Consider the following 24182-nt stretch of genomic DNA (forward strand, 5'->3'; position numbering starts at 1 on the left):
CAAACCAATATGCGACAGCAATATGCCATTTTCTTTCCAGTTGTTTTCACTAGCAACACAGATCTAGTTTCACATTAACCAGTTGCCGATTAGCTTCAATGACCCATCACACAGCTCAAATGTGTCTTGTGGAGTAAACTTTATTGAAAACTCAGACTTCCAACATTTTATTGTGGGCTTCATCTCCATCCAGAACAGGAACGAGCACAAGAGCAGCTTTAAGTTACACCTCTTCTGAGCAACGATTGTTTGGCATTACTGCGAATATTCAGTGTCCCATACTGGTAAATTGTTCATTAGTACAGAATGACATTAACCTAGTTCTGCTCGGTCAGCCAAGTGAAATGGGCTTCTGTAAATTTGCATAACTGCCTACAGCAAACCAACTATACTGTACCCATCTTTAAAGGAGCCTTTGACAGAACTTCACACGTTGGCCGATGCAAAATAAAACATTGTGCAGCTTTAGTATGTCTTTATGTACATTAAGAGGAAGGGTACTATAGTTTTCATATAGCAACAGAAAAAAAAATTTGCAAATGAAATTGCGGATGACTAAAGGAACATCAGACGGTTGACTCCAAATCCAAACCATAAACTGATGATCTCCTTCCAAAAAATAAAAACTAGTGTTCAAAAATATCACAGAGTCACACAGACATGGTAACAAAGTGCTTGATTTTCATTATGGTGTAGGAACACATACAATGATCATTTATAAATAAGTCACCAAATTGCTGTCAAATTGACGTAACTACATAGTACAAAGCAACAAATGTAAAATATACCAATGATAGACGCACCAACTTGAAGTGGTACTCGAGCTAGAATTTATTGAAGGCTTTGAGACACTCTCCAACGATGTCCCATTGCTGGTTTGAGTTGGACACGCACGTAAGGCCAGGTTCTTCTGATATTCCCTCGTCTCTCGCAGTTCAAAGAAAGCTTAGGCTTCCAGTTCTAAGCCCAGACCAAGCTTGTGGCCTCCCGCATTGATGTTCTTTCCATCAACCAGACCAGACAGAATGAGTTTCACACCTGCAGATGTGAGAAAAACCATTAACCATTTTTAGCGCAGACGCTAAATTACTTCTCAAATTTGTTTGCAGGGACTTATCAGAAGATGGAGGTGATTTAATTGTTACAATCAATCAATTTATTGCAGGTGAAGTCAACTAAAAGAGCATTTGCAAAGAACTTGAGGGCTGTGTATAAAAGCTTTAATGGTAGAGTCTGGAAACAAACTGGGACAAACCCTGCCGTTTGTGCCACGTATAGGGATAATTTGTTACAGGGGTCGGAGGTGGCGTCAACAATAAGAATTCCTGGTCAAACTGTTACAGCTACTCAGACAGGAAATTGCATCCGTTTGACTGCCAGCCAAGCTAAACAAAAAAAAAAACTGAATCTGTAAACATCTTTGAGTTGCCTTGGCAAATTGAGAAAAAAAACTTACCTGGTCTAAGTGTCTGAGTGTACCCAACACCAACAAGGCTATTGTTGTTCACTTTAGCCTGCAGGGGAAACAGGACAAAGCATTCAAGTGAGTTGTTAACATTAATATCGGCCTCATCCACAGCATCAAAGAAGGGTCAAAGGGGGCCTGACTTTCTCTGTTCGGATACTTACACTGACTGAAGCGTCCTTGTCAAGTTGATATTTTGCTGCAATACCGAAGCGGGTGCTGTTGCTGCCAGCAGTCCAGGCCAGGTTGACTGACGTCTCCAGATTGTCGCTCACCTTCTGGTAGATGGAGCCGCCAAACTCAGATCCATCGTTACTATAACCACAAGTATAGGAGAGGCCCTCATGCTACGGGAAACCAAACGTGGAATTTCTAACTACAGAGGCACTTATAGTGCTGGAGATCTTCCATGAAGAAACCTTCAATTTCTTTATCACGCTATGTACAAGGTCAGAGAATTTTTGAAAAATGTGTTCTTAATCATACATCAGTTAACGGAGCAAACTCGCATTCTGGATCACTAGATCTGAAATCTTCTTTTTAGAATCCAGATCAATGTTTGATCTGTTGCAGGTGGTGGTGTTGAACATTTAGTTTTGTCAAAGCACTGGATGCATTAACCAATTGTTGGAAGAAAGAATGTTATAACTGCTGCCACACTGCAATAGTCAAGACGCTCTTTCAAAAAAATCTGGATTTAGATGTGGATCACCACACAATTGTAGCGGATTATCCATTGGCCACAGCCTCACTCTTGAAAACATTTAATCAAAATCTTTTGAGTCTAGAAGACAAAGCAACACTGATATAAACATACCATTCAGCGATAAGAAAATACAGTCTCTACTTACACATTAGTGTGCAACTGGAAGTCTCCCGTCTTATAGCCAATGGCAAAGTTGTTCTGGGTCATCTTGGATTTGGCAGTGTCAAAGGTCATCTGATAACCAGCAAGCCATCCCTCATAGCCAATGACGGCAGCTCCGTGGATGGTGGGGCCAGCGAAGTCAAAGTCGACATCACAGCCCAAATTAACATACTCTCGTTTGTAGGCGGTCTTAACTTTGCCACTCTTCTTGCTGTTGATGACAGAGGTTTGGTGATTTAACGACAGATTTTTCATAAAATCATTTGTTAGGTGGCCCTTCAATCCTAGTTAATAAGAAAAGAGAAAAAACCCCACCAAAAAACTATTTCTGGAAGTGAAGGTAACTTAAGTTATTTACATTTAAATATGACGGACACGTTAGTTACCTTAACACAAAAAAAGGATTGAAAAAGGATCTTTGATGGCTAACTGAAATCCCCCATTGCCATGAAACTCCCTGTCTATTGAGGGGGGGGGGGCAGCCTATATCACAAAGTGACAAAGGAACAGGACCGAACTGGGAGAGGTGTTACATTTCAAGTGACGACACTTGTGCGAGACATACGGCACAGATCAGATTGCCAACATTACTTGCTTGTGTAGAGAAGAAACAGACAAAGCAGACTATGTTAAGTATCTTGACGACAGAGTTCATGCAATGTTCTTCTTTTTTCAATTAATTACAATTATCTTACCCAGTGTTTGGTGAGAAAGTTGTGTCAAAAGTCAACTTCAGTCCCTTGGCAATCTGTGAGAAACAATGGAAATCATGACAGTAAAAAACAAAACAAAAAAACAACAACATTTTAGTTGGCCTGTCATGCACAATGGGTCAATTTTAAATTGCAAAATGTTTCAACCTTTTCCTAACCTGATCTTCAATAGTGATTTCCGTTCCCAAGGTGTTGTCAGTGTTCCACTTCTCAGTGAAGGTCAGGCCGTATTCTGACCTCTTGTACTTCGTTTCCAGGCTGCCAGTAACTTTGCTGGTGTCAGTATTGGAGGAACCCGATGTTTTAAATTCCTGCAAGGGGTAAATTTCATAGAAATGACAACCATAACAAACATTTGTAGACCCTCTCGATGAAAAGAACACAAATTAAGAACATATTCATATCAGTTAAGTTAAAAATAACTAGTCTTAAGAAAATATATATATATATATATTTTTGTTACAGGTAACATAATAAGCAATTTTGATGTTTAATTGTTTAAGTCACTAACCCACAAAGTCAATTACATCCTCCTGAGACCCAGCCAGTTGGCACGTCCTCTGTAGTGGACACTTGTCCATTACAGAGGACATGCTAGCCTGCGGGCTGGGTCCCAGGAGGATATATCTGGTTCATAAATCTGGGTGTTTTGAAGGACTGACTGGCATCAATATAAACTCTGTCCTGGAGACAATTTAAAAAATTACATTACAAAATCAATTTTTCAAGCAATTAAAATAATGCTAATAATGAAACAATATTAGAACGGAGACTGGGGTCGTTTTTTTAAAAACAAATTGGCACTGTGGTTTGAGGAGGCTTGCTACGTGGCTGACAAGTAACCTATTTATGACACTTCCTGGCTGTTTCAAAAATACATTGGCGTGGACCCAAAATAAAACTATTTTCCTGTAAAATCTAAATTACTGTCACGTAAATTAGTTTCACAACGTTAGTGACTGAAGAAATGACCTTACCACTCCACTTGCTGACTTAGTCTTGACATCAAGCTTCACCAAGCCAAAGCCTGGAGACAAGAACCACATTGTTAAAATAAAAACAACACAAAAATCGCACTTCAGAAATGAATCAAACAGTAAATGTCCATACCATAGCCCTTATTGGAGATGTCCCTGGCAGATTTGCCCAAATCAGCATAGGAAGGAGGCACGGCCATGGTATCTGTGTGACAGAAGCGCAACAGTTCTTTGTTTTTCTGGAATTAAGTACATTTCCATGATTTAAACCAAAACTGGAAACCCGTAACGTGATAATAAAGTATGCAGATTTTCCACAATTACATTATTAATTTGAGAAAGGATCTGCAAATCTTATTTTTCTGAAAAATCAAATGGCTTCTGTCTTTTTATGATCAAAAGGGCAACAGTATTTAGGCTCTAGGTTAGTGAACGTGGCCTCTCATACATAAACACCACATGGAATCACCTGAGCAAAACGCATCTGGTCAAGATTTCAGCAAAAACAATGACCCGCATGGATGATGCTCTTACGCTTCTCAAAATAAATACTATAGCATCGCTCCTGATGCTTGAATGCATTTACAACCAATTCCTCACAGCTATCCTGTTGACCACGTGCATTGCATCATCCCTGAAAACACTAACGTGTAAACCACAGACATATAGCCTGTGTTGTAACAACAAAAAAAAAAAAAAAAGTCCTTTAAGGTTTGGGATATTTTTCATCTTGAAGTTCACAGTAGAACTGCTGAATAAGAGCTCCTGTTAGTTTTACTCTGAATTTAGCACATCCGGTATAGCTGCAGCTTCAGACCTGTACAGCCTCTGACCGGAGGCGATAGGCAAAAGGTTAACGCGTGACAGAAGCCATTTTCGCCGCACTGGAGCGCATTGTGAAGGCCCGACCATCGCTAAAGAGCGAGCCGCGGGAATGGGTCGCCTCATCCCGGCGCTGCCCCGCTCGCCCCACCAGCCAGCGAACTAGGCCGCAGGCTGGAAACACCAAACTGCCGCTGACGTTTAAGGAAAGTTGCGAATGTTTTCTGGCAGCATCTGTGTAGAACGCCTGCCGCGTTTACAGGTGCGTGGCACGAGCAACACCCCCCCCCCCGCCCCGCATTACCGGTACTTGAAACATGTGTCAGACGCCGCACGCCGGTGCAGCTAGCTTAGCCAACTTTGCTAGCCGCGCGTGCGAAGCGCGCTTCGAGCCGATTCTTACTTGTTTTCGAGTTCATCGACAGTCGCGCTGAGTTAATGGCGCTCTTACCAGTCGGAGGTGGGACCGGTGGTTAGCGTGAGTGACTTTAACAGGAATATTCCTCACACTGCCGAATGGAGCGTCACCGGCTGGAGGGCGAGCTGAAGGAGACTGCAACGCAAAGAAATTCAGACCGGCTCAGGACCCCGGACGACCAAATTAGTGCCTGAGTAGAAATCTTTTTTTTTATTTTTATTTTTTTTACGTCACGACGTGGGCGCCCTAGAATTTGTCGTTTTATATATTTCGTTGCTTTTGAACTCTTTTTTTTGTTCACTTTGTCATTTATTGTATCTACACTATTGTGACTTATCTATTATATTAAGTTCTTTTAAATAGTTACAATTTTCACAAAAGTTTTCATTGCTCTTATGTCACTGTACGAAATGAAATGGCGATCAGGAAAAGTAGGATTTTGTGAATCTTTGTAGTACGTCATTGTGTGAGGATGCTTACATGAAGATTTATAATTAGCTAATGCATCGAACATAGCTTCACTTGTCATTTAAAGTTAGTTAGGTCTTCTTTTTCTGTATGGACCAATAAGAAAAGCAGAAGCATCTCCGACTTGTGGCAGTAGAAATAATTCCAGAATTGAGAAGTTTTTAATTTTTCACCTATAGTTACGCAATCAAGATTTCATCAACATCCACCAACATTTTGTATTATAAAACAATCGTATCAAGTTCAATTTTTTTTAAATGCTCCCTGCTTTTAAAGCCATTAAAAATATGCTCACTTTACCTGTTCAGTCATTTTTATTGCAGACACAGGGATAGCAAACAAAAAAGGGAATCAAACTCGGAACCCTCTGGCTGTGAGGCAATGCGTCACCATGCTGCCCCAGTGCAGAGACCCAAAACAGAAAATGTTACAGAGCACATATCTAACCCTATCTTCAGGGCCAGATCATCTGGGCTTTCCCCCAGACTTTGTAGACTCCTGCAAAAAAATATATAAAATAGGGAGACAGCAAAATGCCTTCACATGACAATAATAAGTAAAGATTTTACAAACTCAAATAACACATTACAACACTATTGTTGGTGTGCGGTGGTGTTGGTGTGCTGGACAGGTTGTGAAGTTCCATGGCACTTGAGTTTTAATTGTCGCTACGCCAATGTGCTATATGTTACATCTTCAGGTTTTATTTCCACCTGTTGGCAAACAAAAGAAATAAAATTAAGAAGAAGGATCAAAGATAAACCACACAAAGAACATATTAGCAGCCCTGTGAGACTACAGGCACAGGAGTACTTTAAGATAAAAATATATATATATATTAAGCATGCTAACATGTGCACAACATCATATGGTCCACATTAAACTGCAGGATGTGTTGAATACACGCATTTGGTTGATCACAGACATGCTAAGATTTGTGCTATCCTAAACCTATAATCCTGAACCCAAAACCCCAATGCATCTTTACCTGAACCTAACCAGGTGACGTTTATTCCTAACCAAACTGTGAAAATCACCCAACCTTAACATGAACAAAAGTACAAAACTCATAACATGTCAGTAATTGTTGCCTTAACGAAGCCCATGCACATGTAAAACTTAACCCTGATACCCGAGTATCTGAGTTTGAAGCTTATGGCCAGTGACCATTTTTTTTAAATATATACAACATGTTGGTCATTCAGAGCTACATTTTTGCGTGAATGAAGCTTTAATAGGAATGTGAGAGACTGTATGAGGCTTGTTTTGGATCGTTTCACATGTACCCCTGGCAGAGTTGGTGGTTTTGCAGTAGTCACTTTGGCGTACACCACGCCTGTGTAACTTTCCATCTCAGCACTTGATCGCTGAAGAAAGGAAGATAGAAAAAACAGAAACCATTCGAGTGGTGCCGGTATTTCTGTTTTCATCAATGCTTTTGCTTTTCTTAAATACAAATCTGTATGGTTAAATACTGAATAATACATTTGAGTAGAATGAAATTGTAAAAATATTATTCAAGCGTAAACACTTAAATCAAAAATAATCACCAGAAAATTCACCACCTCCATATTTATTTCGTAAAGCTATAAGGAGTTTGTTGTGGGAAATGAGTCATTACGACGTACCTTTGTTGTATCTGATAATCCGACTTTGGGCTGCTCTAAAAGTAAACATAAAAAAACAGAACAGACTGTAAGTTTATTTATTTATACACACGTGTATATATATGCTATAGCCATTCCAATGCTGACTTACTCTGTCTTTTAAACAGAAACCAGATGAGCAACGTCGTCATTACGGCAACAACCAATAAACACAAAGGGATGACGAAGCTTATTATGTCAGATTGGAGATCCTCTGCATCAGGAATGGCTGATAAGGTGGTTTTGGGGGTATCTGTGGATAAAACTGTCAAATAAAAACTAGGATAATTTGACAACAATAAATCCTAATAACTCATCTATTTTAAATTAAAAAATATTCAGTTTTGTTCAGAATGTATAATGATTGTTCTTACTAGTGGTAGGTTTCTCAGTAACCATCACATGGACTGGCATTTGTAAGTCCCCTTTGGCGCACCAGTACCAGCCGCTGTCCTCCATTGCCAGTCCACTCATGGTCACAGTGAAGACATTGGAGACCCTCGTATCAATGGTCACTCTTGCTCCATCTATTAATCCAGAGGATCCAACAACACAGGAGTGGCCCAGCCGGCACCATTTAATTTCTCCAGGGTTATGATAGTAACAATTAATGGTTACTTTTTCTCCATTAAATGCTATAAGCTCCTGTTGGTTCACACGGAGATTTGGTATACCAGTACCTTAAAGGAAAACAAATGGTATTTGACATAAAAGTGTGATCTCGGATACAGGATGGCATTGTTTCAAATGTTTCTTATTATGTAGTTACAAATTATTAGAAAATAATTATTAAATGGTTGAAACATTTTCAAGACCAGGAAAGCACTCAGATAGCGCAGACCTCCGCCAAGCCGCTCATTCCCCTCCTTTAGATCATCATTATAAGGTTCTAAATTGTTCTTGGTGCCTTTATACACCAACCAAGTAAAAGTGAATCGGAGTTGATGTGTATTCTTAACTAATTTTTGAATCTGTAAATGGTGTTTTCAATGTTAAAAAGTTCCATAAACATTGGCCAACAATCAGTCGAGATATTGAGGAATACATTTTGAAGCTCAGTTGACTGCAATGTTAACGAAAATTTCAAAGTGATCGATAATCCAGGCCTCTCTTCTGGATCATCACCAACATTTTATCATCTGTTTCTGGCAACATTTTGTGAAAATGTCATCAAGATCCATATGCAACCTTTTGAGTTATCTTGCTTACAGACAAACAGACAGACAAACCAAGAAACGGTGATTACATAACCCCTGCCTCGGTGGAGATAATGCATGTAAATAAGGTAAGGTATAAAGTAAAATAATGTAAAAAGAAAATAAAAAGTTTAAAAATATAAAATAAATCTGCAGCAAATCAAGAAATCTTTTTTTTTTAACTGTTTTTCTCCAAAATGTAAAAACTTCACAAAGTATTTGAAATGTACATGCAGGTGATGATACTCTACTTACCACTAGTGACGGACATCTGAAAATATTCTCCATCATCAGTTCCTGTCTTCTCCACATTACACCAGTAATCAGTGTCCCGATATGTCAATTCTTTTATAGTCACAGTGAAGACGCTTTGAGTTTTGTTATCAGAGATTGAAAACCTTTCAGGGTTGTCTGTTTTGACTACATCCAAGCAAGAGCTCCAGTAATATCCTTGACACAAATATTTGATATTATTTCTGTATGTTGAGTTATATAGGCATGGGATTGAGATGGTTTCTCCAGCTTTCACTGACATTTTACTGACCGTTGTTAGGCTGTGGATTCCTGCGTTGAGAACGAAAACAGAATTTCAATGAACATATTTAAAAATATTTTTAAAAAAAGATTACTTTGACTAACCTGTGTATCCGGTGAGAATCAGAAGAAAACCAAGAACAGCCATGTTACTGTGCGAGCAGGGAAAACAGCGCATTCAAGAATGACTGTGAACTTCCTACTATACTTCAGAACAACTGTTAAAATCGCTCTTCCTTGATTGTAAGGTTTGTACGTTGTTTTACATCAGTCATTTGCTGTATATCATGCAAATATGAGGATACCTACAGAGGTCAATAGTAGGCTGGGTATTAGGTTCAGTAAATATGACTTCAAAAGATCATTATAGAAAGTATAAAAACATATATACACTACATATGTAGTAAAACCACAGTAGGGTGAAGAAAGACCTTTTATGAATTTTGCAATGCCTTGACAAATCAGAAGAAAGTACTGGGAGCTTTGCATAACATTTCTCAACACTTATTTCTTCATATTGCTGCTTGGCGTAATGTGCTTCTTGTGTTTAGCAGTATACTTCCTCTTTAACCTGATTAAAGGCACCAACAGACAGAGTTTTGTTTAGTCTACCCGAATCATCGCATACATTCACCCATCACCTGATACCTCAAGAAAAGTCATCAATCACTACTCTTCAAATTGATAACCATCTATACTTCCGACTTTTGTCTGAAAAAATGCAATTTTTGTTTGTCATCCATTCAAACGCCCTCTGCCTCAGGGAAGATAAAAGGCTTGCGGCACCTGGTATTCCCAGGCGGTCTCCCATCCAAGTACTAACCAGGCCCGCCCCTGCTCAGCTTCCGAGATCGGGCGTGTTTTTTTTTTGTTTGTCTTTTATTATCAAAAATGGCATGTTATTTACATTTATACAATATGTACAGGTATGATAACGTAATTGTGTTGCCAATTCACAGTGCACCACAAACCGACACCGAAATCATAAAACCATAAACACAGCAGAACACCCGAGGACTAACCAGAGCCGCCCCTGCTCAGCTTTTGAGATTGGACGAGTTCAGGACTGTTCTTGGACCGCCGGATGTTCGAACGAATACTTTCCCAGCGGTCCTCGCCTAATGCGTTTGTGACTTCCTCGTTCGTAAAGTATCTCCGCCCGTCACGCGGAAGATCGGGTTCGATTCCCAGACGAGGCGACGTTCTCTGGCTGCTGGCGAGTTGACTCCATCCCCATGTCATTCACCATTTGCTCGAGTCAAACAATCAATCGACGTTCTCTTAATCACACATGCTCATTTCACTCTGGCCATATCTATTTACGATGGGACGGCTTGAAGTTGTCCCTTTACAATATTTTTTCGTTTGAATAATTAGGTAAATATTGATTATTTACAGCCAGTGCAGTATCTGTCCATATTTGTGAGTGAGTTCCATTAAAATATAAAGCAATGCAAAGCCGATGGTTGTGCTTACTGGGTCAAATACAGATAAAAGTTAGACATAATCAAATATGCTATCAAACCCGCAAGCTAGTTATGGATAGATAAAGATCCATATCGAACCAAGGCGTCAGGATTTATATGACTATCTCCGGCAGGACTCGTTGGCGCTCGGACACCGCCGTCTGTGTCGAGTACTGATGACGTTTTTATGTAGGCGCGCTCGTACGAAGCGAAAAACCTGTAGAATCGCAAATACGCCCCTCCTCCCTGGTTAAATATCAACGATTGAATGCCCAATGACGGATTGTCTTCCTGCGTAATGGCGCACGGCAGAGACAGGGTGGTGGCGTTAGTAGATATGGACTGTTTTTACGTGCAGGTGGAACAGAGGCTCGATCCGAGTCTCAGAAACACTCCCTGCGTGGTGGCTCAGTACAAGACGTGGAAGGGAGGCGGGTGAGTTAGCACGTTGAGTTATTGTTAGCGCAATAAGCGTCATATACAGTGAAGCTTCCAACCGTAAATAAAAACAACAATACAATGAAATGGCGAAAGCGGAGCAATAAACGAGTTGTGTATTTACTTGCGTATATTTGTGTATTTAAAAAAACTCCCATTTTCCAAATGGGAGTTGCATGTTTGGGGATGATTAGCATACGTGACATGAAAATGTAGTTCTTTTTTATAATCACTACAGAATCATAGCCGTCAGCTACGAGGCCAGGGCCCACGGCGTCACCAGGAACATGTGGGTCGACGATGCGAAGAAACTGTGCCCGGATCTCCAGGTGGCTCGGGTGCGAGAGTCTCACGGCAAGGCAGACCTGACGCTGTAAGTGGTGGGGATGCACAATATGCTGTGACCTGATGACATGCTAAGTCACATTGGCCTTGTGTAGTTACAGGGAGGCGAGTGTGGAGGTAATGGAGGTGATGTCTCGCTTCGCTGTGCTTGAAAGAGCCAGCATTGATGAGGCCTACATGGATCTCACTGCTGCGGTCCAGCAGCGTCTTAAAAACGTGGACACACAACTAGAACCACACTTGTTGAGGATGACCTACATCCAGGGATACCCACAAAGCTCATCTGAACAGGAAGCACATGCAGAGGATGTTCCTTTGGATAAAGGTGGGGCTATAACAGAACTTGTTTCCGCACTGGGCAAAGAAAACCGGTGTTTATAAAGTGGCATTAAGCTAATGTCACTTTATAAACACTTTATAATGTCTTGTTTTAGAGGAGCAGCGGTCCAGAGGTCTCCAGCAGTGGCTCGTGTCCTTGCCTGCCCCCCCTTCTTTAGGGGAGCAGAACTCGGTAGAACTGCAGCTAACGACGGGGGCTCTCATTGTGGAGGAAATGAGAGCAGCTGTGAAGGAACACACGGGTTTCTGCTGCTCGGCAGGGATATCGCACAACAAGGTAGGAATGTGTCTACTGTGATAGATACAACACCTCATTTCAAAGAGGACGAGGCGCTGTGTAAAACACAAATGAGGTAAAACTCTTCCCCATTGCTTAAAGAGTTCTGACATAATTGATTTGACCTTTTTGTATAATTTCTTTAAGTATATGCTTATGTTAAATTTTCCGCCAGAAGTAGTCCCTGAGAAGTTCAGATTAGGGCAACGGAAGACTGAGGACTTGGTGCGGTGCTAAATTGTTGGTGTTTGCTCCAGCCAGAGTTTCCCGTCTATTTTCTCCAGGTGTTGGCCAAACTTGCCTGCGGTCTGAACAAACCTAACCGACAAACTGTGCTGCCTTTGGACTCAGTGGCTGAACTTTTCAGCACGTTACCAGTCAACAAGATGTGAGTTCAAAGCACCAGTACTCTGATGAGATAAAGATTTTTTTTTTTACTTATCCCTAACAGATATTTTTGACAAAGAAACTGAAATGTGTGAATTGGCTACCGGTCCGTCTGAACTGTTGTGCGGCGTATTCGTTGCAGCCGTAACCTGGGAGGTAAGCTGGGCTGCTCCATCACAGAAACTCTGGGAGTGGAGAACATGGGCGATCTGACTCGCTTCTCTCAGGCTCAACTGGGACAGCACTTTGGAGAAAAGACTGGGTGAGATGGGCCAGATGGCCTAAAATGACACAAAACAGAAATCTGCTCGGGATTACAAAGATGTCCAAAGAAAGACCTGATTGATTCATCTGTGTGTTTTTTTTTTTCATTCATACAGTAATACCTCGACATACGAGTATAATTTGTTCCTTGACCGAGCTCGTAACGCAAATCGCTCGTATGTCAAATACATTTTTCTCTTTATAAAATTACTGAAAAAAAAAGACTCCCTGCCGGCCGTCTAAAAGCACCCACTCAACGCTAATAACGATGGATATATATATTTTTTTATTTGATATATAGATGCACACACGCACACAAAATGATATAATACACGATATACAGTATTACTGTAACATAAAATGTGGTTTCATTATGAGTTTTACGATAGCGCTGACGGCGGCGTGCAGTGGAGAGGGGGACAGGTACTTCAACTGTAATTGTACACTAACACGTACACTTGCATAAACATAGACGTAATACTAATACCTTTGGAAGGCTTTGTGTTCTTGATAGCCTCCCTCTGTTTGAGGATTGTGCATGTCATCGATGTGCTCCGCGTGCCAAATCCCTGACGCAGACACTGCGGCCACGTTGATGGATAACTTCATGCTTCATCTCCATCGTCATCATGCATTTTGTTTTCTTCTCACTGCCATCCTTACCGCTTGCTTTCTTTGGACCCATCACTTGTTATAAATAATATTCACAGATACAGCCAAAATCACTGAACGAGTGAAATGCGCTCGGCCATCTCGCATCAGCACCTGGAAACGTGCGCGCTCGTAGCTCAAATGTATACTCGCGTCTCAAAGCAAAATGTTGCCCCGCAGGCTTGCTGCTATCTCGGAACGCTCGTACGTCAAAGCACCCGTATGGCGAGGTTGTTGCCGCATCTCGCTTATTTCGGCTGGTCTCTGCTTTGCAGCCAGTGGCTGCACGACTTGTGTCGGGGGATTGAGTTTGAAGCAGTGAAACCGAGACAGCTCCCCAAGTCCATCGGATGTAGTAAAAACTTTCCTGGGAAGACATCGCTGGCTACAAAAGAACAGGTACACGTCCGTCAGTCCTTTACGCTTGTTTTAGGCTTTGCAGTAATGTTTTTAGTGAACTGTTTAATAACCTCTCTGTAGGTACAGCATTGGCTTCATCAACTGGCCCTTGAGCTGGAGGAGAGATTGACAAAGGACAGAGAAGCGGTGAGAGAAAAAAATCCCATTTTCCTTTTATTGCAACAGGACTAGGTACTTATTTCTGTGAAGTGGGCTTCACAACAGCGTCGTTGTCATCTCTAACCATCCGACAGAACGGCCGAATGGCTAAGTTGCTGACGGTCGGCGTACGTCAGCTCGGGGACAAGAGGCCGAGCAGCTTCTCTCGCTGTTGTGCGTTAGCACGCTACGAAGCGACCAAACTTTCCAACGACAGTTTTGCCATTATCAAGAGTCTCAATACGGCCGGAAACCACCAGGCAACGTGGTAAATATAATACAGCAAGGCACAAACTGTTTGTCAAAGGAATCCCGTGTGATTTATTCCACTGTCTTACATCATGTGCCCCCCCCCAGGACGCCACCGCTCACTCTGCTACAGCTCTCAGCGAGCAAATTCAGCCACGCTCCATCGGCAGGGGGGATCGCTGGTTTTCTCTCCAGTGATGTCGCTGCAAGCCAGAGCGTTTCGTCTCCTGCTCAGTCGTCCAGCCGCCCATCCTCTGAGTTGAATAACGACGCCATCTGCAAACACCCGAGCTCCATTCGGTCCTTTTTTCAAAAGGCAGCTGAGAAACAAAGACGGAAGATTTCAGAAGATGAAGAAGATGGTGCCGTAGACTTCACGGAGGTTCTCACATCTTCATCTCACAAAGTTTCTGCTGACGATACTCCCGCGGAGACCAGCTCTAAACGTGGTTCAGCAAGTCCGCCTTCTTTCTTCCAGAAGAAGACCGTTGAAGTAAGCCTACGGGTCTTGGCGGCGCCATTGAACAAACCTGCCGCGGGTCGCAGACCTAGTCCCGTCAATACAGAAGAATATGTGCTTGCTGTGTCGGACCTACAGCCAGATCGTAGTCCGGATTTCACATCTCGACAGCCATGTGAAGACATGGATAAACTAAACGTTGTTGCAGAGGAGAATCTCCATTCTCCCTGCGTAGACAGTGAAGACCTGCTGAACTGTGAACGATGTGGCCGAAAGGTGTTGGTCTGGGAAATGCCGGAACACTGCGACTACCATTTTGCTCTGGACCTCCAGAACTCACTGTCTTCATCCACAAGTTCAGCAGTCATCTCTTCCTCTTCTAAGACGAACACAGGCTCAACCACAGCCTCCGGGGGCAAGACAAAAACCAGAGGTCAACCAGGACCCCAATCCAAAAGGCATCGCTCCCAAGTTGGAAGCGCGGGCACTCTGGATTCTTTTTTCAAGAAGCGCTGAAGAATCAGCGCCTTACAGCTGCATTTGTCAATCAAATAAGCAACAGCTTATCAATGTTATTTGGGCTTCATAATATAATAATGTGTATAAATAACAGAATTCTATAATGTGAAGCAATAATTTTTAATACGTTGTCTGGTAATTCTGTAGTTAAGGTACTTTCTTCCCACCCAGTTTGTGGCCATGTACGTTGTTGTAATATTCTGATATGCCAGCAGGTGTCGCTCTTCCGACGTAGAGCCCGAGTCTTAACTTGAAGCACAGACATTGCATGAGAGCGACCGTGTTGTGTGTTTTTCTACACGTTTGGACAGTGGTTCTGACATGCTTGAAAACCAAAAGACGCTCCAACATCGACTCAGGACAATAAAAGGTTTATTCTCACATGAATACACTAATTGGATCTGTACATAAATATTGCATTTCACCCCCCCAAAAATGACGAAACTATTACTATTCTGATTGACTGATTTCAAAAAAAGAACAGGGAAGATGTTTGAACTGTAAAACCCACAAAATAACGTTTGATTCATTTAAATACTCAAAAGGATAAATAATTTGGTTGAAAGTAAAAATGAAATGAAAATTCAATGTTGAAGTAAATGGCAAATATTTTTTTCTCTACACATTAACTGCATAACAAAAATGTCTGCAAGAGAAAAGCACACATTGCTGCAAAGTGTGACGACAATCTACGAGTCGATAAGCTGATAGGACCTACAGCAGCCTTGAATGGAGATTTACTTTCAATTGTCTTCCAAACATAAAGTTGTAGCACCAACTTCATTAGATTATTTTTTTGCTAAAAACGTTGGGCTGTAATGGAGGGCTACTCAAATAAATGGTAGTTCCACCAGGCACTGTGTGAAAACCCTTTGAAGTTGGTGACGTCAGTAACTTGAGTGAAGACAACGGCATTACCGGTAAGTCTTAGAAAAGGACTTTGTGAACAAAGCTGTGTCAGGAGGCAGCGTCACAGACCAAAGAACCCAAAAAGTCTTGGGAAAACAATTCCTCTTTTTTGGTAAAACTTCTCTCTCTTAAATCGGTTGTAGAATCCTCGACTGACGCAGTTCTGCGAGTGCGGAATGCTGTAACGTGAAATCTATACTGACCCGAGTAACTGAGGCACTTATGATATAGGTGACGACGTCATCGCTGTTTTGCTGCTCTGTGAGGCATTATTTGTGAATTTAAAAAACAGGATTCTCAGATATAAGACATAACAAAACCAGCTGATCGTGGCAGGGCGACGTGCAAACGGGGATCTTGCTGCGTACAATGCTCCCCTTTACCCTCATAAAGTACCCTTGCCAGCAGTAAACTAGCTGTGTCGAGAACCACTTCTAGTGCGACTGGTGTTACATGTTACACCTGCATATCCAGGCATCTCAGGTCTGCAGGTGTTAAGAGTTGTATATTATCTGCCTGAGATTGATCGACCATCGGCATTTTGCTTAAGTCCAAGCTTGTGCATATTTTTTTCCAAAGTGTGGGTTAGGACTGAATGTAAGTATAAATTTTAAGCAGCACTTCATCATGGGTATGAAAGAACAGTTTCCTTGTTGATATTTGCAGACCTGTGTGTCGCAATGAGGAGTTGCTTTGGTCAAAATCACTTTCGACACATCGCTCAACACTACCAAAAGGTGCGGCCGATGAAGGTCTTTTCTCTATCGGTTACTTGAACAGCAACACGCTGCTTCAGACCGGAAAGCAGGCTAAAACTTTGGAGGTTATTTTATAGGCTTGTAAGGCACAAAGTACGATCATGACGTGAAAGCTTTGGAAAACAGACTGTAGAGTTCTGTGCCAGAAACAAGGCAAAAAGGCTTTTGCAGAAAGCTGGAGCAAGTTTCTAATGCATATTTTGTTTTTGGCTGGGAGAGGGTTTCTGTTGGGGTTCACTGTGAAACATTAGGTTTCCACATCCTGGCTTTGGGACGGTCGATACTGGGTGATGGGCTGCAACTTGGTGACATGACCAATACCTTTGGTCACTCCCTGCGTGAAGAGCACCTTAGCTCCCGGCTTCAGGTATTCTGGATGCTTGATGAACTTGAAGAGAACTTCTGCTTTTTCCCCGGTCCTCAGCTCCTCCTGAGGTTCATTGACGTGTAATTAAAAACAGGAAGGGGGAAAAAGAGAAAGCGTTGAGAATGAATCAAACGTAAAACATTTACTGTACCGAGCCAAGTGGAGAGCAACAATTACAGAGCAGCACTTGCAGCTCAGGGGAGGAACTAACCTTGCCATACACAGCTTCCACGGTGGCGGTTTGCCTTACGTTGCCGATGTGCACAGTCACCTGGAAGCCCTTGTGAAAGGTCTTTGCATGGAACAGCAGCACAATCTCCGCTTCAAACTTCCAGCAGATGGTAGGATTCATTTCCGGGCTCACCATCACCATGCCCTATGAATGAATGCAAGCTAGAGGACAAAGGTGTAGACCAAAAAACAAGATCATGACATGAACATAAAGGGCCCGACCTTGCGTAGTAGCGACCGATTGAAGTTACCCAGGGCCAGCGTGGCAGCCTGGCCAGCCCTGAGTACCCTGCATGCGGAGCGATTCCTTTGTATGCTCCCGATGACCAACTTGTGGAACTGGCCGGAGCCTGTGGGCCCGACCACAAGATGGTCACCCTCACGGCAAATACCGCTGCACAGACAAAAGCAGACGGAGGGTCAGAGAGAGGGATGGTGCGAAACACAGCTGGTCCTCGCTTAACGACGGAGTTACGTTCCCGAAGGCCCCGTTGCTAAATGAAACGCACGTAGGACAGCTGGGATAGGCTACAGACTTGCTGTAAAAAAGCAACGGAGAAAAGAAGTAGATGTTTCAATGCACTGACCTGGACAGAGTACCTCCCACCACAGTCCCAACCTCTGGCACTGTGTAGATCTCATCAACCTGCAGTGATGCATTACAATGTCAGCCACAGTACACCGTGTGTCTGTGTGTATCTTAACTGAAAGAGTGTGCGTGTGCCTCCTTTTAGACCTACTTGGAACTCTGTCAGTTGTTGCATGAGCTCCTCCTGCTCTTCGCTGTTGCTGAGAGGAGGGATGATATTGAAGAAGACCTTGAGCAAGTCTAGACTCTCTCCAGACACACTGGACAGGGTGAAGATGGGGGTGATGCTGCCAGGAAACATGGATTTAGGGAACGTGGACTCATTTATTTGACTATTAAATGGGCTAGAATTGAAAGAGAACGCATATATGCAAACTACTCGTTTCTTACTTTGGTGACTGGGCAAACTGCTGCGCTGCTGCGACGGCATCGTCCGCGCCGCTGATGACCACGGGCACCTTGTTGCAGCCCGGCTGCTTCAGGACACGCTCCAGCTGCCGGACTGTGCGCTCCACTGTGGCCCGTGTGCAGAGGTCCACCTTGCTGATAACAATGAATATGGGCACTTTCAGCGCCGTGGCTAGTCCAAGATGCTCCCGTGTCGTACCAGCTAGAGAAAAGAAGGAAGCAGGAAATAGGATTAGGTTCTGAAAGAAATCCATTCTAGACATGACCTTAGATAATGCAGTTTATCTGCAAGAAGTTAATGTGAGCCCGAGGGTAAAGAGAGGATGTGTACACACTGATAAGAGCACGGACAATTTCCCATGATGTGCTACTGCGGCATCATCAGAGGAAGTATTTGGGATAGCGTTTTAAGAATACAATAGTAAATACACAATTATTAATGCATTGGTTATCCTGTCTGGCAGATCATCAGTCCTTATAAGCATTGTGACAGACAGCTTAATAATAATAATAATAAGCTTTATTTATATAGCACTTTTTTTAGAAATAAAATTCCCAAAGTGCTTTAACAGATAATAAGAAACATAAATTAATGGATAGTAATTTATGTTTCTGGTTGGACAAATGTTCCTTAAATTACTAATATGTTCAAGGATAGTGGCCCACATTTACAAAGACCGACATAAATAATCTGACCCGATGTCAGATGAGTGGAGCGCAGTTTTGCTTACTGTGTTATTTTAGGAGAATCCAAAATACCGTTGAGTAGGACAAGAACATTCATTCATCCTATTTGTTTAAAATGAATAAACTGGAAATGTCAAAATAAGTACGGTAGCTGGTGAAGCATCAGATTGTTGCAAGATGATTACGCTACCTTTGCTTTATTTGGGGGGGGGGGGGGGTCACAGATCCAATGTAAGAGGAGGCCTACGCAACACCCAGATCCACTACTCCGTTTCATAATTAAAACGGTTGCTCTTGGGTTGCAGAGACTGTATCCTCTTTCGTCTGCTACTTAAATAAAGTGGTCGTCATTCTTGACCCCATTTCTTCCAGCGTGCTCTATTTTTATGAGAGACACACAGAGAAATACGGCAACGCCTAAAGCGAAAAGCAGTGAAAGTACAAACATTTGAGACTGATTAAATACTGCATAAAGAATACCAATAAATAGGCTATTAAACGTATAATGACATGTTGAGCTTTATCTCCTTATTTCCTAGCTCTTATTCCTTCTTTTAAAAAGAAAAGAAACAGAAAGATCGACGGGACACTTTGAGGTCTTATTCTGTTTTCCTCTGCTGTGTGGTTCAAATGCTAAAAGCAGAGAAGGTGGTGAAAAGATCTCAAGAGAGTGTCCTTATCTGCACCAGTGACCGTCAAGGGGCCTCCTCCTCAGTCACCTGGTTGTGTCAACGCCTACACAGCCCCAACAGCCCCACCCCCGTCTCAACAGACATGTTGAGACATGTTCGCCCAACGGCGTGTCGGGATGGCTGAGCGGTCTGGGGCGCTGCGTTCAGGTCGCAGTCTCTCCTGGAGGCGTGGGTTCAAATCCCGCTTCTGACAGTAATGTTTTTGCATGCACAACTTTCTTAATTCTTTTTACAAGCAAACAAACAGCGATACAAAATTAGCATGTCCATTTTGAGTTAGTATAAATCTTGGTGTTTACTTTGAAAAAGGTTGCTGTCAGAAGTGGGATTCGAACCCACGCCTCCAGGAGAGACTGCGACCTGAACGCAGCGCCTTAGACCGCTCGGCCATCCTGACATGCCGACTGGGACGTGTGCTCTCTCAAATGAGGGGGCAAGCCTTTGCAAGGAATTTTTTAACAGACATGTTGAGACGGGGGTGGGGCTGTGGGGAACACGCCTACGGTAACAATGGCGCTCTGTTACTCAGATATCTTGTGTTTGCAAGGTGCTTCGCGACAGGCAGGCTCCAATACAGTGTAGAGATGTGGTCTTTACGGACATAAGCTCTTGGCCAGTTTGACCCTGCAAGTGTCCACAACCAGTCTGTGTGTCTATGATGTATCCATTTTCAGGCTGGCTTATCTGAATTACAAAGTGATAAAACCAGATAACACGCACACAAGAACTTTTGAAAAATGAGCAGAACCCTAATTATTCATTAATAAATAAATACTGACCAATGCCAGTATTTGCGCTGACGACCAGCATAGCAAAGTCTGGACAATAGCTGGTCAGGCCAAAGATGGTGGTCTTCAGATATTTGTGGTGACCCGCCAGATCGATGAATGTGATCATTTTGGAGGCACTCTCACAAATCTCTTCTGCTGTACGAGACTCGCTGTAATTCACGACCTAGGGATAAGGAAGAATCAGAGCAGTAGTCAGAAAACATATCATTCACAAAGATTTCATGCGGATGGAGCCGTTTCTTCACAAATCAATGGCTATATTAAAGCGTTTTGGATTTTGAGATTCCTTTCCTCTTTGCATCCCTTCTACACAAACCTAATCTACTTGATCATCTCGAGAAGAAAACAGTGCGCTAACGAGAACATACCGTACTGTGTGTAAATCATGCTGATATTTACGATGGGGAAATATGAACTGTTCCATGGTGTTGGATCTTTTCTCACCTCCCCTTTACAATTGAAGCCGAGAATCTCAAAGCTGATGCTTGAAGTACGTCCGGTCTGAATCTCATGCAAGTGTCTGAAAAGGTTGAGTCTCGCTCTTCCCCGTCCGTTGTCCAGCTCCCCTTGTGTCAAAACACCCAGAAGTGTGGATTTGCCAGAGTCCACGTTACCCAGTACGGCTACTCGCAGGTCCAAGAACTGCAGGAAAACACAAACAATAAGTATTTAATAAAATGGTCAAAAGAAAGAAAGCAAAGGTTAGCAGCCCGACTAACCTGCTGGTCATCTGGCACTTTGCGGATGAGAACCTCAGCTATTTTTCGAGGCACATCAGCACCAAAGTCCAACTCTCGTTCTCGGAGGACAGCAATGTCAGCCCCAACTCTGTCGAATACGAGCAAAAAAATAAAAAATAAACAAATTGTTTACAATAGCAAGCAAATATTCATAGCCGTTCTTCGATTAGGATAATAATCCGATGTCATACAATAAATACGTCAGCCCAACCCGACGAGGCTTACTTCTCAGCCAATTTGTGGAGCGTCTTCAGCGACGTCCTCATATCGTCCTCCGATAGTCCCGCCAGCATCCCGTTATCCTCGACGCCGATTTGATAGACGGCTTCGCCGCGACCCTCCTGCAGCCGCCATTTCATTTGTGTTGCCAGGTGCTCCAAGCGGTATTGTGTGGGGTTCACCAGTTTCAGCTAGACAAAGGGAAGCCCGTACATTATTCCTAAACCTTGACCGTGGCCATGGAAAGATAAACGAGTCTAGTCAGTGTTGAGGTTGATCTGGTGGAGGGCGGAGACATAGTGAAATGAAATAAACTCTATGTATCTGTGTCAAGGTCTGGTTATTACAAGTATTCCTGCTAATCCACTGGGATATTAGTTTCCATGGTACACAACATGAAATAAGGTTTTACTCAAATAACTATGAAACTAGTAATGAGATCAGTGTTGCTACAAACTCTGGGTTTCTATGATCAATGAGTCGTTTATGAGGGATTATTGCTTTCAGGTGAAATGATGCTGAAACGGGGCTGACTTAGTTACTTTGCTAGAGAAGAAAATATGTTTTGCCGACATGACAGTTAATTTGTTTACCTTGTACTCTATATTTCCTTCTTCAGCCTAGTAGATGGGACAGAAAGAAAAAGACAACTGAGGTCAGACTGTAAGAGGAGCAAGCCGCCGAAAACAAACGAGCCGTTTTAACATTTAATCAGTAGCATTAATAGCAATTATAAATACCAACAATTGATTTTTGACTAGTCAGAAATCTAAGCCAATATAGCCCCAATGCAATTTTGAAATCACAGGCAAAAGATCTCTAAAAGTCAATATGATGATAGTCAAATTCTGGATTTGTTGGCATATGCTTTCAGATATCTAGAATCGCATTCCAGATATCTGACATGCAAGTGAAGGAGAAAAAAATAATAATAAACAAATCCAACATGTGTACAAATCAGTAGCAGATATCAGAAATCCTCACTCAGACTAGAGAAATAAGTAAATACTGAAATCAATCAATCAAGTGGTGGAAATTAAAGAAGAATACAGTATTTGTTGTAACGTGTCATCATTTGGTATACATGTACAGATACTTTCGACACGGTAACATGTAATTCTCACTCATGACAACCAAATTACTACTCAGCAGTACCTGTTATTAAAAGTACAAAAAAAAAGTGGACAAACGCATCCATCATGCACTGGGCGGCGTCTGGTGCAACAAGTACGTCACAGGGAGTGTGTTGGGACATGCATGTTTAGGTCCATTAAAGCGATCAGAGATAATCAGATTACAAATGTGACTAAATAAAATAACCCTTTCGTTCCTGTGTAGTAACGCAGGCAGTGGCTCATTGAATGCAAGGAGTTATAATGCAGTTCTGCTGAGAACCCCCCCCCCCCCCCCCCCCCCCAGCGACGTAGGTCACTAGCGACCTCATAGAATTACGTCACTTAAACACACGTTGCTACGATAAGGCCACTTTGTGTACCAACAAGAATATGACAACAAAAGCCAGTTTATTAATTCAGTGGCCATTCTTCTTTTTCATGACTTTAAATTACAGATTGGTTCCGTGTCACTACAAGTTCAAAGTCAAATCATCTGAAGCTATCCCAATGGGTGAAAACAAACAATGGAAAACCTACAACTTCCGGTTATATAAACAACACAAATGTGAGTCAGCGTTGCTTTTGGGTCCTGTTTAATAGTTATTTAGACTCTAGTTGGCGCTACGCTGCTGCCGCAACGAACGTCCTTACCTCTGGAGGTAGATATGGAGCGTTATTGCTCGGTTTGAAGTTGCGAGAGAGTCGAGCCTTAGACTTCTTGCTGGTCTTGACGCAAGCTTTTTTGGCTGCTAACCCGTAGCCATTGCCCGGCTTGAAGTTCGACGCGACGCCGTGAGATCCAGAGCCAGAGCCGTGTCCATTTCCTGAACAGAACAAGTCCGATACGCGCGCATCCATCGGCGACTTCGGGAATCTTAGTCAAAGTGTTGTTTTACCACCACCTTTAGAAATATAAAACCCTTATATTGTTCAACAAATGTCCGCTCAAGCATCCCGGGTGTTCGTGAGGAATTAAACGCAGACTGTTCGCGCTTTCCGGAGGTCCTCAAAGTTAAAAACAGTGCTGAGTGCCGACAACGATAACAGCAATGACGAGAACGTCGTTTTGAGTTTAGCGTGTGCGTGCTGTCGTCACAGTATAGCACGTAAAAAGGGTATGCCTGATTCGATGGACTGAATCGCACAAGCGAGCGGGGTTTCTTTATTTTGTATCCAACCGTTGTCTAATGTAAACCCCGCCCGCTTTCGCTACCCTGGGTTTATATAGCGTGCGCACACAAGACAAGCTGCGTGTTACAGAGCTTTGCGTCATACAAGGACACAGCCGGACTTGATAGAGGACGTCTAAACTCTAAAGATGATGTCAGAAGAAAAAGTATGTCGTCAGTTTTCATGTAAGGATACTTTAATTTAATTTGAACTGCAGCCTTCATTAAAATGGTATGAAGGGGGGAATCGATATTCAATTTATCTTCAATAATGTTTTGGTGAAAAGCATAAAAATATAATTTTTAGAAAAATAAATCGTAAAACAACAAATAATACTGGAAAGCTGGTAAGTGTTGTATTGTAAATGGTTTGGCTTCTTTCACTCACGTTATACTTCTTAACAATGTTTGTCTATCATCACCTATTGAGTGATGCAATAACTAAGA

General features: G+C 42.4%; 4 protein-coding genes and 1 non-coding gene across 5 annotated transcripts; 1 reads left to right on the forward strand and 4 right to left on the reverse strand.

The window, feature by feature from the left end:
* Positions 1-122: 122 nt before the first annotated feature.
* vdac2 (voltage-dependent anion channel 2) lies at positions 123-5424 on the reverse strand. Its single transcript, XM_068741764.1, has 9 exons — positions 5297-5424; positions 4157-4228; positions 4024-4073; positions 3205-3357; positions 3029-3081; positions 2317-2544; positions 1630-1780; positions 1457-1514; positions 123-1038 (listed from the first exon to the last, which is right to left on the reverse strand). Exons 2-9 carry the CDS (start codon positions 4221-4223, stop codon positions 947-949), a joined length of 852 nt encoding a protein of 283 aa, XP_068597865.1. The 5' UTR covers positions 4224-4228; positions 5297-5424; the 3' UTR covers positions 123-946.
* A 676-nt stretch (positions 5425-6100) lies between these two features.
* Positions 6101-10349, reverse strand: LOC137896097 (CMRF35-like molecule 1). Its single transcript, XM_068741625.1, has 6 exons — positions 10130-10349; positions 7752-8057; positions 7490-7630; positions 7360-7394; positions 7018-7098; positions 6101-6444 (listed from the first exon to the last, which is right to left on the reverse strand). The coding sequence occupies exons 1-6, from the start codon at positions 10347-10349 to the stop codon at positions 6400-6402; spliced, it is 828 nt and encodes a 275-aa protein (XP_068597726.1). The 3' UTR covers positions 6101-6399.
* Positions 10350-10871: 522 nt separating this feature from the next.
* On the forward strand, positions 10872-15131 carry polh (polymerase (DNA directed), eta). Its single transcript, XM_068741023.1, has 10 exons — positions 10872-11008; positions 11250-11384; positions 11452-11681; positions 11791-11972; positions 12257-12360; positions 12502-12621; positions 13550-13673; positions 13755-13820; positions 13928-14100; positions 14190-15131. The coding sequence occupies exons 1-10, from the start codon at positions 10872-10874 to the stop codon at positions 15055-15057; spliced, it is 2139 nt and encodes a 712-aa protein (XP_068597124.1). The 3' UTR covers positions 15058-15131.
* A 33-nt stretch (positions 15132-15164) lies between these two features.
* gtpbp2a (GTP binding protein 2a) lies at positions 15165-23424 on the reverse strand. The gene is made up of 12 exons (XM_068741024.1): positions 23218-23424; positions 22045-22071; positions 21458-21642; positions 21212-21320; positions 20937-21134; positions 20481-20655; positions 18305-18524; positions 18066-18201; positions 17913-17971; positions 17548-17719; positions 17306-17470; positions 15165-17157 (listed from the first exon to the last, which is right to left on the reverse strand). Exons 1-12 carry the CDS (start codon positions 23422-23424, stop codon positions 16975-16977), a joined length of 1836 nt encoding a protein of 611 aa, XP_068597125.1. The 3' UTR covers positions 15165-16974.
* On the reverse strand, positions 20016-20098 carry trnal-cag (transfer RNA leucine (anticodon CAG)). Its single transcript has one exon. It is a non-coding gene; the product is annotated as a tRNA-Leu (tRNA).
* Positions 23425-24182: the final 758 nt, after the last annotated feature.

The sequence above is a fragment of the Brachionichthys hirsutus genome, chromosome 7, assembly GCF_040956055.1.
Source record: "Brachionichthys hirsutus isolate HB-005 chromosome 7, CSIRO-AGI_Bhir_v1, whole genome shotgun sequence".
In the NCBI taxonomy this organism is placed as follows: Eukaryota; Metazoa; Chordata; class Actinopteri; order Lophiiformes; family Brachionichthyidae; genus Brachionichthys; species Brachionichthys hirsutus.

What these genes read in the sequence shown, in the direction of transcription:
- vdac2 (XM_068741764.1), bottom strand. Translation starts at nt 4,223, where the DNA reads ATGGCCGTGCCTCCTTCCTATGCTGATTTGGGCAAATCTGCCAGGGAC. An exon ending in CATCTCCAATAAGGGCTATG is followed by an intron (nt 4,074 to 4,156) that starts GTATGGACATTT and finishes TCTTGTCTCCAG; the next exon opens with GCTTTGGCTTGGTGAAGCTT. An exon ending in ACAAGGACGCTTCAGTCAGT is followed by an intron (nt 1,515 to 1,629) that starts GTAAGTATCCGA and finishes TTTCCCCTGCAG; the next exon opens with GCTAAAGTGAACAACAATAG.
- LOC137896097 (XM_068741625.1), bottom strand. Translation starts at nt 10,349, where the DNA reads ATGACATGGGGATGGAGTCAACTCGCCAGCAGCCAGAGAACGTCGCCT. An exon ending in GCTGAGCAGGGGCGGCTCTG is followed by an intron (nt 8,058 to 10,129) that starts GTTAGTCCTCGG and finishes TTTTCCTTTAAG; the next exon opens with GTACTGGTATACCAAATCTC. An exon ending in GATTATCAGATACAACAAAG is followed by an intron (nt 7,099 to 7,359) that starts GTACGTCGTAAT and finishes TCCTTTCTTCAG; the next exon opens with CGATCAAGTGCTGAGATGGA.
- polh (XM_068741023.1), top strand. Translation starts at nt 10,872, where the DNA reads ATGGCGCACGGCAGAGACAGGGTGGTGGCGTTAGTAGATATGGACTGT. An exon ending in GGATGTTCCTTTGGATAAAG is followed by an intron (nt 11,682 to 11,790) that starts GTGGGGCTATAA and finishes GTCTTGTTTTAG; the next exon opens with AGGAGCAGCGGTCCAGAGGT. An exon ending in GGAAACCACCAGGCAACGTG is followed by an intron (nt 14,101 to 14,189) that starts GTAAATATAATA and finishes GCCCCCCCCCAG; the next exon opens with GACGCCACCGCTCACTCTGC.
- gtpbp2a (XM_068741024.1), bottom strand. Translation starts at nt 23,424, where the DNA reads ATGGATGCGCGCGTATCGGACTTGTTCTGTTCAGGAAATGGACACGGC. An exon ending in CTCCATATCTACCTCCAGAG is followed by an intron (nt 22,072 to 23,217) that starts GTAAGGACGTTC and finishes CCCATCTACTAG; the next exon opens with GCTGAAGAAGGAAATATAGA. An exon ending in TGGAAGCTGTGTATGGCAAG is followed by an intron (nt 17,158 to 17,305) that starts GTTAGTTCCTCC and finishes AATGAACCTCAG; the next exon opens with GAGGAGCTGAGGACCGGGGA.